This window comes from Ambystoma mexicanum, chromosome 5q (assembly GCF_040938575.1).
Source record: "Ambystoma mexicanum isolate Mex_15411 chromosome 5q, UKY_AmexF1_1, whole genome shotgun sequence".
In the NCBI taxonomy this organism is placed as follows: domain Eukaryota; kingdom Metazoa; phylum Chordata; class Amphibia; order Caudata; family Ambystomatidae; genus Ambystoma; species Ambystoma mexicanum.
Genome location: NC_090933.1, coordinates 416,761,188 through 416,781,725, shown reverse-complemented (window position 1 = coordinate 416,781,725; position 20,538 = coordinate 416,761,188). Strand labels below are relative to the sequence as shown.

The window sequence follows — 20,538 nt, the reverse complement described above, 5'->3', positions numbered from 1 at the left end:
GGAAGCTAAGCCGAGAACTAATTCTTTTTGATAGGTAAAATTGGCATGGTTTCTAGTAAAACATAATGTATAGCACATTCCATTACTTTGAATATTCGCAGGACAAAATCTGCAAGCAGGAGGGATGATGCTACAAGGGGACAGACGCCCTAAATGATCCTAGGATAACAAGTTCTTATCCTTTGTGTGCCTGAACCTGAACTGTTTTTGATGCATCATTGCCGAAGTACCGAAGTAAATAACCCTTGGGAGTTCTGCCAAGCATACTGGCTACTACCTCAGATGAGTCAATTCCACATACTTTCTTCACGTATCTGTATAATTTAGCAAATACTGAAGATTGTATTAACTACATTGGTGGCCACCTTGAGGATGTCCTCAATCCTACATGCTGTGCACCTGAAGTGGCACCATGGAAATAATATTTCTGATGTTTGTTAATCTGCTTAGAATCACATGCTGTGCATAGTCCAACATCCAGTGGTCATTGCGGAGTATTGCATTTTGTTTTTAGTAGTCGATAAGGGGACATCGACAAGGCGTGTCTGTAACACTATCCCTATAGTGACGTGCATTGTACCCACAATCACTCATGCGTTGAGGTCCCTCAGATTGTTTTTTTCCACCCAGATATTGGTCGCCTTTACGCAGAGCTCCTCGAGAGACATTGCAAATATTCACTCGACCATTTGGTCGTTATTTAGAAATACTCACTCGACCTTTGGTCGTTATTTAATGTTACGTTCCTCCTTCGACAAAGCTGTTCTCCGCCAACAAGATCTTCGACGGCTGTGCCTTCGACGGAGGAGACCCTTTCAGCATCGCCAAACACGTGGCCTGGCCTCGCCGGCCTCAAACAGTAGAGAGAGTTGGGTCCCGGGACATTTCTTGCTATCTCTTTAAGAATGCCTTTCTCTTTCCCCACCTTTTCCTTCGGGGTTGTTATCACTTCTGTCCGTTCCCTCAGCTATGGAGAGGACACCCTTTAGGTTTTGCCCGCGCTGCAAGGGCAAATTCACCTGGAAAGACTAGCAAAAATGGTGTAACCGTTGCTTGCCCCTCAACCACAAGGAAGACGGTTGTGCGGCCTGTAAGCTTCTTAAGCCCAAGACTTTAAAGGACCGCAGGGTCAAGAGGTGGGCAGCCTACGCCATGTCTAGGTCCGATTCCTCACGCACCGCCGACGAAAGTGGAGAGGAAAGTGATAACCCGACCTCCGCATCGGAGGTTGTACACCCCTCTAGGGAGCGGTCACGCTCCTCGTCTGTCCCCGGCCCCGACAAGCTCGGCTCACGCCCTGCTTATGGGGATGAACACCCCGGCGATACAGACGCACATAAGCACAAGACCCACGGCTCTTCCTCGTCGAAGACGAAGAAAGCATTAGCGTCAACGGAGACGCAGGTCCTACCGGCGGCCTCCACGGACCGTAAGGGTCCAAAGCCCCCCTTGCAACAGCAGATGCGACCAGCGACTGGGCTACCCCCAGATAAGGGCGCTATCACCAAACCGCCAGACGACGTGCCCCGCCAGCGAGCGCCCGTCGGCGTAGAGGACGCGACACCTGTAACGTCTAGGCCAGAGGAACCCTCGACAGACCATTTAGTCGTCGAGACCCCGGCGCGTATTGTTTCCAACGATAGCCAGAGACGGACGGCGAAAGAGACGCCGAATACCGCTCGCAAGGCCAGGGAAACGCCGAACGGGACGGAAGGAAGGCAGGAACCGCCCCCTCCGTCGAAAGGGACTCCTAGCCTACTAGAAGGCTTTTCAGAAGGCGATGGGAGCTTATCCTCGACGTTCTGGGATAGGTCAAAGCGTTTACAGGCCAAAAGCCTTCCCTTTTCCCCCCCAAACCGCTCTGGGCTACCACAAGGGACCTTAGAGAGACTCCAATTTTGCATGGACAACATGGAGAATTTTATATCTACCCAATACCTGGCCACACCCAAAAGACCAAGAGAGGGGCCTCAGGAGGATCCTAGGGCTAAATACCCTAGGCTGTTTAACCCCCCACAGGGGGATGTAGAGTTGTATGACCTCACTGAAGAGGACTCCCACTTTCATGAAGATGAGGAGTTCTTATGTAACGAACAAGAAGAAAACATAGACCAGGAAGGTTTCGAGGATGACCCAGACATGGGTGATGGGGGTTTTGAAGAAGACCCAGAGGAAGGTGCTTCAGATCCCTGGCAGTCCCCATCAGCGTCTACAGACCCCGACGCCCTAAACCTGTCCCCACCCCCCCCAAAGACTCACCAATCAGGAATATGTCACCTATAGACAATCAACCTACCTTTAATGCACTACTACGTAAAGCAGCAGCGCATTTCGAAATCGAGACGGGAAATTTCTCCTGACATAGACTTTGTTGAAAAGATTATCAAGGAGAAACCCCCTGTCAAACCATTCCCCTCCTTGCCTCAGTAAAGAGACAACTCATTCCTTCGCTATCTACACCCGCATTGGTCAGAGGGGTCAACCCAAGGATAGAAAAATGTAGTCCTTCTCCATCGGACCCGTTCTACATCAGGGGCCACTCAATACCGGACTCCCTAGTAGTAACTAATACAAGAAAAAGGGCAGGGGTCCCGCTATCAACCAGCGAGGCACCTCCAGATAAAGAAGGTAAAAAGCTGTATGCCCTAGGTAACAGGATTACAGCCTCGGCAGCCTTTTCCACTAGGATTGCTAACAACAACTCCTTACTGAGTAGTTATGCAGATGCCCAATGGAGCAAACTACGCAAAGACATTGAGGAGGTACCTGAACCCCTAAAAACTCGGCTTCTGGCCACGGTTACCGAGGGAACCTTAGTCAACCAGAGCATCATTAAGAATACTCTAGGTGCTGCAGAAACGGCTGGCCGTTCCCTAGTCCAAGGAATCCTCCTCAAACGTCATGTCTGGCTACGTAATTCGGGGTTTAAACCCGAAACACAAGCATCTCTCATTAACAAACCAATAGAGGATGCCAACCTCTTTGGGAAGGCGGTGGATGACGCGCTAGAGACTTCAAAAAAGGAATTTGACACCATTAAGACCCTAGATCAGATTTCAAGGCCTCCCAACAAGCGAGGTTATGGAAACGGACGCTTTTTTCGAGGCCAATGCCAACATCAGCAACAGCAGCAGTACTCTGCAGGCAACTGGTCCTCGAATCAAGGAACCAGTGGACAATACACCCAGAGAGGACCGCGTCGTGGCAAGGGAAGAGGTCGGGGTTCCACCCCTAGAGGTTCCCAAGCCACCAACACCAAATGACCCGAAGATTCGGGTCCCCTCCCATGCATCACCGGTCGGGGCCGGCTAACATCCTTTCTTCCAGCATGGGAGGGAATAACATCAGACCGCTGGGTACTATCAACCATAGCCCGCGGCTACTGTATAGAATTCAACCGCTTCCCGACGTACAGACCCCCAAGGGGACGACGCCTGTCACCAGAACACCTCGCCTTCCTTCAAGAAGTGGACCAGCAACTAGAAAAAGAAGTTATAGAGGTCGTGCCTCTATCACAGGTAACGGAAGGTATTTATTCAGTGTACTTCCTTGTACCCAAAAAGGATTTAACCATGCGCCCTGTACTAGATCTGCGCCCAGCGAACAAATTTGTAAAACCTCAAAAATTTCGTATGGTGACATTACAGGAAGTAATCCCCCTGTTATCGCAAGGGGATTACATGACAACACTGGACATGAAAGATGCATACTTTCATTTTTAATGTTGCCAGCGCACAGAAAATACCTCAGGTTCATGATGGAGGGCAAACACTACCAGTTCAGAGTGCTACCCTTCGGCATAGCGTCAGCGCCGAGGGTATTCACGAAAGTACTGGCAGTGGCAGCGGCCCACCTGCGCAGGTTGTCCATCCTAGTATACCCTTACCTCGACGATTGGCTCATAACAGGGGATTCTTACGAGACGTGCTTCTCAAACACCCAAAAGACCGTAGACCTTTTGTTCCAACTAGGCTTCTCCATCAACGAGAAGAAGTGCAGCCTAGAGCCCAGCCAAATCAAACATTTCCTAGGGGCTCTAATTCGAACAAAGGACAGCCTCGTCTTCCCCTCAGAGAGGGTCCAAAATATGCTGTTTCAGATCCCTCAATATATGGCCGGTTGAGAGGGGACGGTGCGCAAAGCAATGCATTTGCTGGGAATGGTGGCGTCATGTATATATTTGGTACCTAACGCAAGACTGCACATGCGTCCAATGCAAGAGTGGCTCAACAGCCAGTGGTGTCAGGCCAGCGGATAATGGGATGATCTAGTGGTGGTCTCGCAGGCCTTGGTTCTCTCGCTACGGTGGTGGTCGATGGAAAACCTTGTCATAGGGAAACCATTCGCCACCCCCGCAGTGGAGGCCACTCTAACCACAGACGCATCCCTCACAGGATGGGGGGCTAACCTATCCCATCAGACTGCACACGGAGTTTGGACTCCGAGCTTAGCATCCAAACACATAAACTTGCTGGAACTGTTAGCGGTCTTCAAAGCACTGAAGGCTTTTCAGGCACACCTGCAAGGGAAGACAGTGATGGTCCTCACAGACAGCACCACAGCTATGTACTATCTGAACAAGCAAGGGGGCACTCACTCTCCAGGACTGTCCAAGCTGTCCCTGAACATCTGGAAGTGGGCTCTCAAACACATGTTCCTTTTGTCACAACATGTACCAGGGGAACTCAATCTGCTAGCAGACGAACTCAGCATAGACTTTCCTCTACCCGCAGAATATGAATGGCAGTTACAAGAAGACATAGTCTTTGACGTCTTCACACAATGGGAATTCCCAGAAATAGATCTGTTCGCAACTCTGGAGAACTCCCACTGCCAATATTACGCCTCCAGGTACCCCCAGAACCAATCCATGGGGAACGGTCTATCGATACCATGGTCAGGGAAATTTGTTTACGCTTCTCCCCCCCCCCCCCGACTCCCCTTCTCAACAAGATAGTGCACAAGATGCACCAGGAACCAATCACCATGATACTAGTGGCCCCTATGTGGGCCCGGCAACCATGGTTCGCTCACCTGATGGAGATGTCTCTGTCTCCACCGGTGAAACTACCCTGCCCATACAACATGCTGTCACAGGACAAGGCCAAGACACTACACCCATGCCCACAGACCATGAATTTAGCAGCATGGCTCCTGAGATCATAGAATTTGGTCATTTACAACTCCCGCAGAGATGCATGGACATTCTCAAGGAAGCTAGAAAGCCTAACACCCGTCACTGTTACTCTAGCAAGTGGAAAAGATTTGTCATATGGTGTAGAAATAAGAGCATCAACCCGGTTGACTGCTCTCCCACACAAATAGTTCTCTACCTGACTCACCTACTAGACTCAGGATTAGTGTTTAATTCTATTAAGGTTCATTTGGCTGCACTTTCCGCATACACCACTTCTCAACTTAGTGTCGTGGTGGAAAGTCCCAGTTATTAAGGCCTTCATGGAAGGAGTTAAAAGAATACACCCTCCCATAGCTAACCCAGCTCCCGGATGGGACCTAAATGTGGTACTAAACAGACTCATGGGCTCATCCTTTGAACCCATACACAAAGCAACGCTTAAGGTTGTCGCCCTTCAAACTGCTTTTCTAATAGCTATCACCTAAGTGAACTACAAGCGCTATCTATTCTAGACCCCTTTGTAACAGTTCACAAAGATAAGGTGGTTCTACGCACACACCCTAGGTTTGCACCTAAATTCATTTCTAAGTTCCATGTGAACCAATCTATAGAACTACCAACGTTCTTTCAAAACCCTTCAAACTTGGGAGAAAAAAGCCTGCATACATTGGATGTGCGAAGGGCTGTTATGTTTTATATGGAAAGAACTAGACCACTTAGAAAGACTAATCAGTTCTTTGTCTCGGTGGCAGCAGCAAGAGAGGGAGATGCAGTTTCAAAATCCACTATATCTAGATGGATAGTACAATGCATCACCCTCTGTTTCTCTCTTGCTAAGAGAGAACTACCCTTCAAGCCAAGAGCACACTCTACTCGAGGCACTGGGGCTTCTATAGCATTCATTGCAAATGTCCCTCTTGAGTCCATTTGCAAAGCGGCAACCTGGAGTTCTGTACACACCTTTACAAAACACTACTGTCTAGATGCCCACTCTAGATCTGATTCACAGGTGGGACAAGCAGTATTAAGACACCTTTTCTCTACTGTTCCTTCTCACAACCCACCTCCAACTCCGGGTACTGCTCGCTAGTCTATGCACAGCATGTGATTAAAGACAATGCATTACTTACCGTAAAAGCATTTCTGATGATTGTATCTGCTTAGATTCACATGCGTCCACCCTTCCTCCCCGCTCGGATGGAAGGAACATAGACATCCTTTTATCTCTCTTTTCTGTACTGACTCGCGTCTATAAGGCTCCCTCAGGGCAGAAAAAATACAAAGAGGGACCTCGAAGCGTGAGGGATTGTGGGTACACTGCACGTCACTATAAGGATAGTGTTACAGACACGCCTTGTTGACGTCCCGTTTTCGACTACTAAAAACAAAATGCAATACTCTGCAGTGACCACTGGATGTCGGACTACGCACAGCATGTGAATCTAAGCAGATACAACCATCAGAAATGCTTTTACGGTAAGTAATGCATTGTCATTTCACCAGCATGGGGTCTGGCATGGATTCACATGCTCATGAATTTTCAGTGAGGGTGGGAATCCTCCGTAATAGAAAAAACTGTTTCACTTTAATTTAAAAATTGTATTTCTCCTTTAAACCATTCACTGTGCTCTGGGTCATACTGCCCCCATCCAATGACAGCCCTCTCCCTAAGCCCCTCCTCTGGCAGCCATCTTCAAATTTTTACTGCACGTTTCAGTGTTGGGAGTCCTTGAGTTTGCTCTCTGAGCTATTTGTAAGTTTCTTCGGGTTTTCAACGTACAAAGTTCTGTTTTTGTTTCAAAGGAGCCTGTGTGCTCATTGCTCCATCTGCCGACGGTGGGCCCCGTTGTCAGTGATTTCAGCGACCCTCAAGGGCGAAGATCGAAGATTCTACAAGGCCTTTGGTCCTACTTCGCGCCCCCCGACCATGACGGAGAAGGAAGATCTCTCTTCAGGCCCTGCACCAAATGCGGGCTACAGAATGTGTTTGTGGAGGGCAATCACTTACAATCCCTCTCCTGCCTGCACCCGGACCACAAAGAGGTAGAGTGCAAAATTTGCCTCGGTTTTTCCAAGAAAACCACAAAGGACAAAGGACAGGCATAGTAGGCTGGAGGACATGTGCTCTGAGCAGAGTCATGCCTCACCCAGGACCGGCCAGTCTGAAGAGCAGTCTTCTTACTCCTTTGAGGGTGCCTCATCCGTGGGGGCCCAAGATAAGGCCAAGAACCACAAGTCCAAGTCCACCGTGTTCACCACGGAAGTGGGTCCCAAAGTGGATAGGGCGCAATCAGCATCAGCTTCCGCCTCCATTGCCATCCTACCATCGAGCTCCTCTTCAAAGAGGAAGTCATCTACCCTGGCTAAACTACGTGAGAAATCAGAGCAGCTGCGGACGGAGGAGAAGGCCGAGCAGCCCAAGCAGGCTCAACTGGCACGGGCTAAGACCTTGTCACCGACTCCGTCAACTACTACTGCCAGGACAGCTAAGGGCACTGATCCTTCAAGGATAACTTCCATGGCTCAGTGTCCCTACCCCCAAGGCGCAACACCGCCGCAGTGACTTTGGCGAAGTATGCAGGCATGCCAGAGGGGATGAAACCGGCCCAGGCCCCGGTTCAAGACCCTCACACGGAAACAAAGGGGGCAAGGATGCCCCGAAACAGCCCTCCCAGGCCATCACCCAAGCCATGGAGGTCTCGTCCACGGACGACGAGGAACAGGAGTCCTTACGCAAGGTTCACGAGGACGTTGAGGACGATGATGGCGCAGTGCCTATTTTTCCTGTTCTGCCTGCTCAGCCAAGGGACATTTCCTTGGATATTCTGTCGACTAAACACCTTTGTGTCAGAGATCCAGATGAGGATGTCTCCGTCTCTGGTACCAGTGGTCCCCCAGGTCCCCAATCAGCCTCCAGCTAAGAGGAGGAAGCGTCATCCGATGCCACCATTTGAGCCTCCTCCACCATGTCTGATCCTTTCTCCCCCAACAGACCCAGACACAGGTACGGGAATGGATACGACCGCGACGACGGATGATGATAAAGATATCGTCGCAGCGGACAGTGCATCGCAACATTTGTATGTTTCACGTAGTGTGTCCCCTCCGGATGAGGTGGGATCGTTCCATTCCATGATCGCCAGGGCCTCCAAGCTATTCCAGCTGGTTCCTGAGGAGACCAAGAAGGATGACTTCTTGTATCAGAGACAAGAGATCACAAGGAAGACTATCTTGGCGGTGCCCCTTCTGGACAACATTTGGGAAGAGGGCCTGAGCCTCATGAAGAACCCTTGCACGGCTCCAGCCAAATGGGATAGGCTGGAGAAGAAGTATAGGGTGCCGAACTCTGCACCCAAGTTCCTGAGGTCGCAAGGAGGAAACGGTCAGCCAACCCATCCTTGTCGTCTTCAGCCCTGCCGGACAGGGAGGGAAAAGAAATGAACACCTGGCCAGGTACAACAGGGAACTGTGGTACAAGCTGGGCCCGATACTGCAGTTCCTCCCTGACGATAAGATGGAGGCAATCGCTCACTTCCAGGAAGGGGCGTTGGATCCACGCTGTCATGGTAGGCATTGGATGTTGCGGACACAGCGTTCCGACAAATGAGGAACAGTGTCTGCCTTCGTCGCCAAGGTTGGATGAAAGCCACTAATTTCCATCAGGAGGTCCAAGCAAAGGTGCTGGACATGCCCTTCGACAGAGAGAATCTGTTTGGGAAAGTGGTCGACAAGTCCCTCCAAGCCATCAAGACGGACACTGAGACAGCCAGTTCCCTAGGCAAACTCCAATTACACTGCTCGTCCTTTCGCTCCTTGAGGGGAAGGTCGAGTAGGTCTTCGAAAGGGTTCTCCACGTCATACCGACAGCCTTTCCAGATCCTCAACGCAGGAAGCCTACAGAGGCCGTTCCCAGGCCTACGGTTGTGGTGGACAGCATCTTTCGTCCACAGGGCAGGATGCCGGGGCCAAAGCAAACCTGAACCTGCCGGGATGTAGGGCTCCCACTCGTGCACCCCGGTGGGAGGCCGGCTGATGAAGTTCGCCAGCGAGTGGGAAAAGATCACCACCAATAGATGGGTGTTAGACGCTATTGCCAAAGGACACACTCTGGAGTTTCAACTCGGGTGTCCGCGGATCCCTCCGGTTACTCGTCAGGAGCAGCACATACCCCAACTCCTGGAAGAGGTATGGCCATGCTATGAAAAGGAGCTACAGAGCTAGTTTCTCAGCGTCTCCGGGACTCCGGAGTCTATTGCATATACTTTCTGGTCACAAAGAAGACAGGGGGCTGGAGGCCCATCGTACACCTACGGCTTCTGAACAAATGCATAAAGTCCCAAAAGTTTAGGATGGTCTGTCATGTTGCAACATGTGCTTGGCCAACTGGAAGAAGGAGACTTCTTTGGACCTGGGGGACGCCTACTTCCATGTCCGCATTCACATCGGAAGTTCCTACGTTACGTGGTGCAGGGATAGCACTGGCAGTTCAAGGATTTACCTTTCTTCTTGAAGGCGGCCACCAGAGTGTTCACGAAAAGCTTGCCGCCAGTGGTGGCCCATCTACGTCTACAGGGCATATACATATACCCGTACCTGGACGACTGGCTCATTCACGCCTGTTCGCGCATGCTGGCCAACGGACACATGAAGATGACCATCCAGCTACTGACGGATCTTGGATTCTCCATTAACTAGCCAAAGTACTGCTTAACGCCATAGCACTGTTTCTAGGTGCCAGACTCAATACAGTGTCCTGCCTGGCGTTGCCCTCTGAGGAGAGGGTAGCAGCCATTCAAGGAAAGGTGCAGCGATTGTCGGCGGCGAAGACGGCCATGGTGCGGGCCATCAAGCCGTTGCTGGGCATGATGTCCTGCATCTACCTCATCCGGCTCTGCAGGTTGCAGATGTGACCTCTTCAGGAGTTGCTGGACACCCGCTGTTTACTGGTGTCCGTAAGCTTCACGGACAAGATCTCTCTCAACAAGTTCCGTCAGGCGATAGGATGGTGGGGCATCAGCTCCAAAATCGCTCAAGGCATGGGATTTCAAAAACCCCCATAACAGGAGACGATTACCACGGACGCCTCTCGGGAAGGATGGGGAGCGCACTCTGGACGTCTGCACACCAGAGGTCTGTGGCTGGTGGTGGAGAAGGATCTTCAGATCAACATCCTGGAGCTACGGGCTGTGATGTGGGCCCTCAAGTGGTTCCTACGGTCTCAAAGGCAAGGTGGTGAGGATCTTCACGGACACCACCATCATGTTCTACATCAGAAAGCAAGGGGGCACTCGATCCTCGCCGCTCTCCAAAGAGGCGCACGACTGGTGGTGCTGGGCCGTCGGACAGGGGATGTTCCTCGTCCCTCTCCACCTGGCCGGAGTTGAGAACACCAGTGCAGACTGCCTGAGCAGGGAACTGTGCTCCTGCCACGAGTGGGAGCTTCGTCAGGATCGGGTGGACCACCTATTTGTTAAATGGGGCAGGCCCCAGATAGATCTGTTTGCAACGGCGGCAAACTCCAAGTGCCAGAAGTTTGCCAGCAGATTCCACCAGCCGAGGATCCTGGGGGCCCTGTTCTGCTTCCCGTGGGAAGGGTTGTTTCTGTACGCATTTCCTCCATTCCCGCTCCTGCTATGAGTCATCAACGCACTCTGTGTCCATGCAAGATGATACTCATCACCTTGGTGTGGCTGTGGTGGATTTGGTATCCGGACCTTCTCAGCCTGTCCGCGTCGCCTTCGGTAAAGCTACCAGTGGTTCCGGATCTTCTCACCACAGGAGGTGGTGCAATCCTTCATCACGGGTTTGGAGGATATGAGTTGCCCGCAGACTGCAGGGAAGTCCTTGCCAAGGCCAGGCGTCGTCGACCTTAAAGTGCTATGGTCACAAGTGGAAGCGTTTTTCTATGCGGTGCCTGTCTCAGAAGATTATCCCTCTCAGCGTCACGGCTCTGCAGGTCCTTCAATACCTGCTATCCTTGGCCAAGGCCGGACTGGTGCACGCATTGATCAAGGTACATCTGGCGGCTATCTGCCTCTGCACCAGGTCTCCAGGAAGATGGTCACTTTGGTCCCAGCAACTAGGCAAGGAATTTCTCAAAGGACTGTTTTGATGTTTCCCGCCAGTGAATGCTCCTGCCCCGGCATGGGAACTCAACGTGGTTCTGACGAGGCTCATGGGGGTCCCCCTCTAGCCTATGCATCAGGCCCCACTCAAGTTTCTCTCGTGGGAAACCGTTTTCCTTGTGGTCATCACTTTTGCCAGAAGGGTTGGTCAAATCCAGGCCCTATCCTGCAAACAACCGTACCTGACTTCCACGAATCAAGGGTGGTGCTGCGTATGCACCCCTCCTTCATGCCGAAGGTTCCATCGGAATTCCACCTCAACAAGCCTTTGGTGTTACCTTTTTTTTTCCCGAAACCTTTGTCGCCGCCAGAAATGACCTTACACTTGCTGGATGTTGCTTGTGCCCTGAAGTTCTACGTGACACACACACAGAGTTTTTGGAAGACCTCACAACTTCTTGTGAAGTTTGGTCCTGTGAACCATGGGAAGGCCTTGTCCAAGCTTCCATTTCGAGGTGGCTCTCCGGCTGCATCATGCACTGTCATCGGTTGGCGAATCGACCGCTGCCCGTCCGTCTGAGAGCCCACTCCAACAGAACGATCCATGCGACGACGTTCCTGTCTGGTGTGCCCCTGCTGGACATCTGCAGGGCTGCTACGTGGAGGTCCACGAACACCTTCACGAAGTTCTACTGCGTCGACAAGGATTCCAGGGAGGAGTCCAGAGAGGAGCCCAGGGTCAGCCAAGCAGTGCTACGCAACCTGTTCGCTTGAGTTGAGCCTATTCCAGAGGTAAGATTTAATTATTTCTGTTGAGCCTTGCCAACTCTGTACTGCTATGCGTTCGTTATTCATGAGCATGTGAATCCATACCAGACCCCATGCTGGAGAAGGTTTAAGTTACTATGCTGTAACTCTTGTTCTCCAGCATAGGTCTGGCATGGATTCACATGTGAACCCTCCCTCTGTCCGCTCTGCGGCTCGTCTTGGTAATATTGCCACTTTACGTGCTTATCAAATTTGAAGATGACTGCCATAGGAGAAGCTTAGGGAGAGGACTGTCATTGGATGGGGGCAGTATGACCCAGAGGACGGTGATTGGTTTAAAGGAGAAATACAGTTTTTAAGTGAAAGTGAAACCGTTTTTCTTTTTTATTGAGGATTCCCAGCCTGGCGACGCAGAATATTCATGAGCATGTGAATCCATGCCAGACCCATGCTGGAGAACAATAGTTACAGGTAAGTGGCTTAAACCATATTGGTACTTTGTGATGATGCAAAAACAGTCCTAACTTTCCTCGCTAAAATTGCCACAAACTCACAAGGCTCCCCTATGGATGTGTCCTTTCGCTTGATCTGTTAAGGGAAGGGCTACAAATATGAAACGATGAATGTCTTTTGGAAGTTAGCTTCATGTCCACAATATTTGGAATTTATTAGAAGGAATACAGAGGTGGATTTTTCCTGAAGAGAACATATTGCAGCAGCATGGCTTCGATCTGTGCTTCAGTTTGAAAGTGTTTGTTTTTTTTTAAATTTGTAATTCTGTTGCAACTTTTCCGCTGGGATACTACAGACGTCCAATTCGGAGACCTCACAGAGCCAGATTGCTTGGGAGTCCTATAAAAGTAAATGTGTATAACACCAGAACAGCACATGATTCTATATTGTTTTTTCTTCATTTGTTATTGTTTGTATAAACCTTTACAAAACTTTAAAACAATGATATCAAATTTGGAATTCATCAAATTAACAACATCGTCCAAAAATACAATATAACAGAAGTATCAAGGAATAAAAAAAACCGAGACAATCGAAATACATATGAAAAATAATTTTTAAAAAATCACATATTTCCACTTCATTTGCAATGCATATATTGGTTAACCAGGACATTGACTATTTTCATACTATTCTAGGTTACAGATGTTCTTTAAAAATGTGTTTGTTCTTATTTTCATTACAACGGAATTGCCATGTAACAATACAAACCATAATAGTTAGCTGTTTACTTCAGATGTGTCCTTTACAAATTGCTTAAAATATTCAATCCTTTCTGGCATGAGTTTTGGACATTTTAATAGCAGATGGCATAAAGTCGACTTATCTCCTGCAATCTGACAAAACCTACAGAATTTATACTCTCCCACTGTGGGATGCCGAATATTGCTTATTTCATATGTGTTTAGTATATTCGGTCTAAACCACATTGTACTATTTCTGAATGATCGTTCTGGGTATTTTAACACATAGGCTTCATGGTCTGGGTACCATTTTCATACAGAAACAGTTTGCGACTATATTTTTGAATTCAATAGCACTGCATTATTCTCCACCCAATCAAATGCTTTAATCAGTGACTTCACGTTCATTGGATTTTCAATTGGAATACGTATAGAGGTTTAGATTTAGTAATGTACTTTCGACTTCCTCTTTCAACAAACTCATACAAAATCCTGTGTTGCCATTGGCTAATTTGAAATACATTGACTCTTCTTCACCTTCACTAGTTAAGCATTTCCTTAGTATAGCAGCTTTTTCCCAATAAATGCAGCTTTTCAATGAAGGCAACCCAAACTCATAACAAATAATTTCCATAGGAATGCATTTGGGCATAAAAAACAATACATTTCTCCATATCTTTGCTTCAATTATCTTTAAATACGATGTTAGTATTTTAGGGAGAAACTCCAAACCGTATGTTAGACGGGGAATTACTTTTTTACGGTAAAATTCAATGCATGCATACATGGAATATTTCCCATTCTTTCGTTCAATAGCTTTCAATTCTTTGGAGGCATCCATCGCCTTTTGTCCTGGACAGTTTTTTTATAAAATTGTTAGACAGCACACTTGAAAAGCATTAGCCTACGTGTTTCATAGTTCTTTGTTGTTTAATCTTAGTACCTTCACAATTCTAAATTAAAGCCAATGATTTTTTTGTACCTTGACCTAGATTTATAACAGTTTTAGATGTATTTATTTTCCGTTTGAGCTCTGCTATAAAGGTGGCAAACGCATTAATTAGACTTTGCAATCTGATTTTAGTTGAATCGATGAGCAGAAAATCGTCTGCGTATGCCACCCATTGCACCTTCAATTTGCCCAGTTTTCGAGTAACTAATCCCCTCCCATCCAGATGTTTACCTGGCCTTGATACATATAGGTTGAAAGGAATAGCGGCAAGGGCACAGCCCTGTTTCAAACCATTACATGACTTTATAAGATTAGACATAAGGCCTTCATTGTTCAATCTGACCCTAATCTCTGTTCTTGAGTAAAGCTGTATCAATAGTTCCAACAGGTCTTTATCAATTCCTAACTCCATTAGCCTGCGCCATAGAGTTGGTCTATCAACCTTTTTGAAAGCCAATGATGGGTCCATTGATGCTAAATACAGAGGGGTTTGACCCTTCGCACATGCATTTCGTTGTAACCCGAGTAACAAGCATGCCTCCAGAATCTGTCCCTTTTTTACTAGATTTACTAGAAGGAATACAGAGGTGGATTTTACCTGAAGAGGAAATATCGCAGCAGCATGTCTTAGATCTGTGCTTCAGTTTGAAAGTGTTTTTTGCATTTGTAATTCTGTTGGAACTTTTCCACTGGGATACTACAGACGTCCAATTCGGAGACCTCACAGAGCCAGGTTGCTTGATAGTCCTATAAAAGTAAATGTGTATAACACCAAAACAGCACATGATTCTATATTTATGTAGCAATATAGTTCAGTCCATTAACAGTACAAGGACTTCTGTTTTGCACTTGCACCTGTGCATAATGGCCAAAGAACGCAACATTTTACAATTAAAAGGCCTGGTGCCAGGATACAAGTTGCCTCAGATGGAGTATCATTTTGGCATACTTCACGTTAGAGCTGTCACGATTTGCTGTTTGTAGGATAAGTCCGCCTCTCTGCTAGTGGTGTCCTGTGTGTCTGCTTGGCATTGCTTCACCGTAGAGCCAGCCCTTTGCAAGAACTACTTCCCTAAAATAGAACAGAACACTATAAACAGTTCGTGCCTGACCCAAAGGCGTCTTCTCTATAATCTAATGTTGGCATCCAATTTGTTAATTTGATCAGGAAGGATATTGAGTGAACAACATGATGTCTTGGCGCTGTACTGCATCCTTACATATGAACATGTTGGTTGGTGCTTATTCCTCATCATTGCAGTTTTAATGCTGTAGTCCACAACAGGTAGGGCGCACTTTGTGTTGGCTGATTCACCATCCTCTCCGACACCCATTTGTTTGGGACAGCAATTGGTGGGGCTTGTGAGTGCTTAAAGGGTAGTAGTCATTGACTTGAAAATAGTCACAGGAAACCAAGCCAGTCATTTGTTTTGGAGCTAAGCAGTGCTTTTCTTTTAAAAGTTTCTACCTGTAGCCAACCAATTGGTACTGATAAAGACATAGTTGCCTAACAGGAGCCCTGCGGAAATAGAGTGTTTCCAAACAGCCAATTAGCCTAGCCTGGACAACATACAGAGTAATTGTCTTCTCGACAGGCAAGCAGGGCTTTGCCAGAAATTACTATTGAATCAAGTGGCCTTTTATGACTTGTTTTGTAGTATTGGTGCCATCAAAGATAATCTACTTGTAACAGACCAAACCCTCAAAAGGACCCATTGGCTCCTAAAGCTTTTAAATGCAACTTAACGACATCTAATAGCTATGGTATGCAAGCAAGGACTGTTACTCCAACCAAAGAGCTTGCCTAGTTGGGAGAAGCATTGGGTAAGGGAGCACCCCTCCCTCAATATCTGATGTTTCTGCTGCCCCTGCCCCAACTGAAACAACTACCACAGAAGACCTGTTCTGGCACAGATGGTAATCTGTGCATCATTTGGCCTGTCACCTCCCTCTCCCCTCACTCTGAAACCCCCATATAAGATGCACTGCAAGCAGTGGAAAGGATAGGGATGTATTTGTACCTGACCAGCCTTATAAAAACGGGGATCCATCCTGCCAAATGGAGTTGAGGGGAGCCCTTCACTGCTAGGTGGGAATCTGCCAGCAGAGCCCTTTACCCATTTTTGCTGGATAGTTCATAATGCCCAGACAATTCAGTTTTGCAGTAACCATTGGTGCTATTAGGTGTTACGGTACCACATGGCAGTAACCTAAATTATTGTCCATTGGTTTAGTCCTTCCCTGAAGTTCTATAGTGCCTAGAGGCTGCTGCCATCGACCTATACATGTCCACAACGTGACCATGCTTGGTAAAAGGTAAGACGTTTAAAGGCCTACTAAAATTCAGTTTAGTTTTCTCTTGGTTAGTAAATGCAAATATGAAGTAACCCGCACAAAAGTGGGAGGCCAGTATTGGAAGAGGGGTTAGGCTATGCCATGTCCTTCTGGCACTGATATTATTTCCCATGCATGCCTGGCCAGCTTGCTCCTGTACTCTTTGGATCATGTGTTGTTTCTCAGAAATGTGATTTGTCTCTTTACAGAGGACATGCAGCATACAGTTCTGCTGTCAAGCTGATCGACAATGGCTCTGCTGTTGGTGCAACTTATTTCATGACTTACCACACAGTGCTCAATACCTCTGCTGACTTCATTGACGCCATGAGGAAAGCTCGTGTTATAGCGAAGAACATCACTGATACGATGGGCATCAACGAGCAGCATTACCGCGTCTTCCCGTACAGGTATACCTGATTTGTTGCACTATATGATATGGAATGGTGCAGAGTATGTCAATTGTGATGTAAGTTGTTTCTAAGCCTTTTCACTTCCCTCCTTAGCATGAACACAGTTGAAATGTGCAGTTTCTGTTCCACATTTCCGCTTTCAAATGTGGCTGCTGGCCACTCTGTGGAAGAAGTTCATGGCTAGTAGCGCATGTCGCCGCTAAATATGACAGTGCCTATGGCTGAGGATTTAAACATAAACATCTCTTGACAATAGTTACTTGGTTTTCTGGCAGATCTTATGTATATTTCTTTCTTATTTTTTGTATTACTTTGAAACGCAACTTCAAGCATAGTATTGCAGGAATACAAGTGCAGAGTATTGACAAACTATACTTTACAACAATAAAGTATTGATAATCCATTGTAATCATATTCAGCTCAGGCATATTTACAACATCAAACGTTACAGGGCTAGTAATTTGATGGATTGAATACGTGAGGTTTGTTCAAATGTTTTTAGGGTTGGCTCATAGGTTATAACGACGTATACGCATCCTAATTGTTAGCCCACATGAGATCATTCATCCACGGATGAACCCTAGGGACATTTCTTCCGCATTTTTAGTATGCATCTTTAAACAATCAGAAAAAACAAGATTTACAAACTTCTGCATGTTTTTTTTACATCTTGTCCAGGCATCAGACTAAAACTCCAGACGGCTCATAAGGGGTCGGCATCTGAACAAAATCAGACATTCTTTCACACACCTCCTTCCAGAATCTGACAATAGCGGGACAGGACTAGACCCTATATAAAAATAACTTGAATCAGACTGTCTACGCTTAAGGCACCTATCGTCACTTTCAGGCGTCAATTTCTTATTTCTACTTGGTGCATAGTGCAAACCATGTAACACTTTAAAGTATTACTCTAAACCTAGTCTTGAGAAACACTTATTTAGTCAATGAACACACCCAATGCCATTGGTCCGCTGAGAAATCCCTTTCCAAGTCTCTGTTCCATGGTCTTCGAGAAGCATGAGAGCCATTAACGTCATGAGCCTGTGCCAGTCTTTACCGTCAAGAATATATGTACCTGCTGCCTATACTGAATAGGTGGATGTGAGCTAGGCTCATTTGGAAAGGAGGGCCATTTGGATCTGAATGCCAAACACATTCTTTGATGATGAGAAGATATCCTGCTCTTTGCCTCCAACCGAATGTGGGCCTCCTGTTGTGATATATAAAGATCCCTTGTGGGAAAACGTTTATATGTTGGAAAGCCTGCCTGCATGCACAACGACTTAATGGTTGCATCTAACGTAGGCAGAATAGTTGTGATGCCCCAAAGGGAATTTCTTTGTAGGAAAGAGTGGAAATACCCAGCCTTCTAGTATCCATCTAACATTATATTGCACATAAAATACTAATGCAATGATTAAAAGAGCACTAATTTATTTTTGCGTCAAATAGGAACAACCTTCCTAATCTACTTGTTCTAATTATTCTCAGGGATTCTATTTTTAAACAGTATCAAAGAAGAAAAATCCTGCGCAATTATTTATGAATGCTTTGCACCAACCTAAAAACAATAAATTACTGAGATATAAAAATACTCAGAACTTTTTCATATGAAGTATTGTGAGAAACCTGAAGGTGTCTCACCTGCTAGTCTCCGGGGATCTGCCGTCAAGGTGGCCAGGACACGGCCATCGCTACTGGATCCAGTTCCTGGGGTTGGCGCAGTGTGGGAGGATCACCTGGATGAGGGGTCTTCGGGGAGTGAAAGTGGGACCCCGAAGGTTGAGACGCGGTAGCCCCTTCCTTGTTACACCTTTTCCCCATCCTACCTATAATTAGAAACTCTACCCCCCCCCCCCTTTTCCGACAAACACTTAACAGACAACGGACTAACAGCAGAGCCGTTTACCTGACATGTCCCAACACAATGGTCAGGCAGGGTCAGGCAATTGATAATAATCGCATACACCTGACGGCCCTTTACCTTCCCCACAGGGACAAAAAGCGGAGCACTAGAGCACACTATGCGCAAGGCCAAACACATGAGGAAACACCTACACCGAACCAGCAGTTCAAACGGAGAAGAAAGGCAGCGAGAGAGGGACGATGAAGGGGGAACTGCCCTTTTCACCTCAGACGTGTGAAGCCTCTGAAAAGGGAATTACAAGACCGGGAAGAACAGCTGACTTGTGGTGTAACAAATTTCAGCGGTGCACAGGGGCCTGCTGCATTGATAACACAGGAGGAGAGGCATTATGGCTACCGTGGTTCCGTCCTTAACTCCAGAAGCAAGCCAAGCCAGCAGACCAACACTATCGGAGAGTCGTAGGAAGCTGATCACAAACTGAATCGTGTTGAGCCCAAGGTTGCAAGTAGCAACATTAGATGAACGCAAGAACTTGATAACAAAGAACCTGTGTGTGTTTGAACTTTTGGGGGAAGCCTAGCTCGCTGGCCCCTTGTGTGTTGAAACTACTGGTACCAGAAAGCCCTAGGAAAGGGCGGTGTGAGGTGTCGGAGTGGTCCTACAAAGGTCACGTCAAATCCCTTGTACACTCGAAAGTCTCTGACCCATCGCAAGCTAAAGGAGAGTGAATCCCGCACTACGATAACACAAAGTGAACTGTATATTTGGCAAACGTGAACTCGATTGGAGGGATGCCTGTGAGTTGGGGTGAAGAGTAATACACCCGTGAACACTGTGTGTAGACACGAGTGAACCCGACAGGGTTGTCCACAGTGGGAAGTTGCAAGCTGTATTTGGGAGGCCGTAGTTAACCCGACAGAGGGAGGCACAAGTTGCAAGAAGGATCTGTGCCTGGTGGATTGAGATCCAAGGGGCGAAGAGCAATCGCACAAGGTACAAGATTACAGAAGAAACTTTTGTTTGTTGTTTAATCGATCAGGCCTTCTAAGGCAAGAGACTTTGCAGAGAAGAGACTTGGCCCCTCAAGGTTCTGTTATCGTTGAACTGGATTTTTGTGAGCCTTGTGCTGAAGAGGTCTAGGAGTGTGCTGTGCTCAGAAGTCCCGTCTTGTCCCGTGCTAAAAACATGGTGAAGGGAGACCCAGCCATACCATCATGATTTATGATTTTGTGGACACTTTCTTTTTTGGTGAACATTATCCTACACTTTTCTGTAACTTAGTGATAAGGATTGTCAATAGGTTCTTTTTAGTATAGGCCCTTTTTATTTGACAAGACGCCACTAGGACTGCCTTATTATTTGATGGTCGTAGTTTACTCTAATTTTAGATTTAGGTTTAGATTAGTCGTTTATCTCAACCATTATAAAGTTCAATAAACACCCTTGAACTGTAATTACTTGTGTTTGTCTTTACTGTTGCCACCTTGAGTTCCTTACAACATTCGCAATTCAACATTTTGTTGTTTTAAGGCCTCCATAGTTAAGATTGATATCAGGAATGATTCTGAGTAGGGGAAATGCTCAATCTGTCATACTCTCTCCATCTCTACAACATACTCTAATCTAAAAAAGGCATCACCTACATCACACACCAGAGTGCAAAGCATTGCACCTTTATTTCAGATTGCTCTGATGAGTCCTGCCCCTTTCACACTTAATTACGCATGACTGTGAACTACCTGCTCTATCGGCTTCACAGTCATACCTAGAGCCATTGCAGGAATTGTGATGAAGGGCACTTTT

The 20,538-nt window shown here is 47.2% G+C and overlaps 1 protein-coding gene across 1 annotated transcript in view; it reads left to right on the top strand.

Annotated features, from left to right (window-relative positions):
• Window positions 1-20,538, top strand: part of NPC1 (NPC intracellular cholesterol transporter 1) — an 847,233-nt gene that overhangs the window by 703,734 nt on the left and 122,961 nt on the right. Inside the window, exon 21 of the mRNA XM_069620902.1 lies at window positions 16,662-16,862. Coding sequence (XP_069477003.1) covers window positions 16,662-16,862 — 201 coding nt within the window. The remainder of the gene's footprint in view (window positions 1-16,661; window positions 16,863-20,538) is intronic.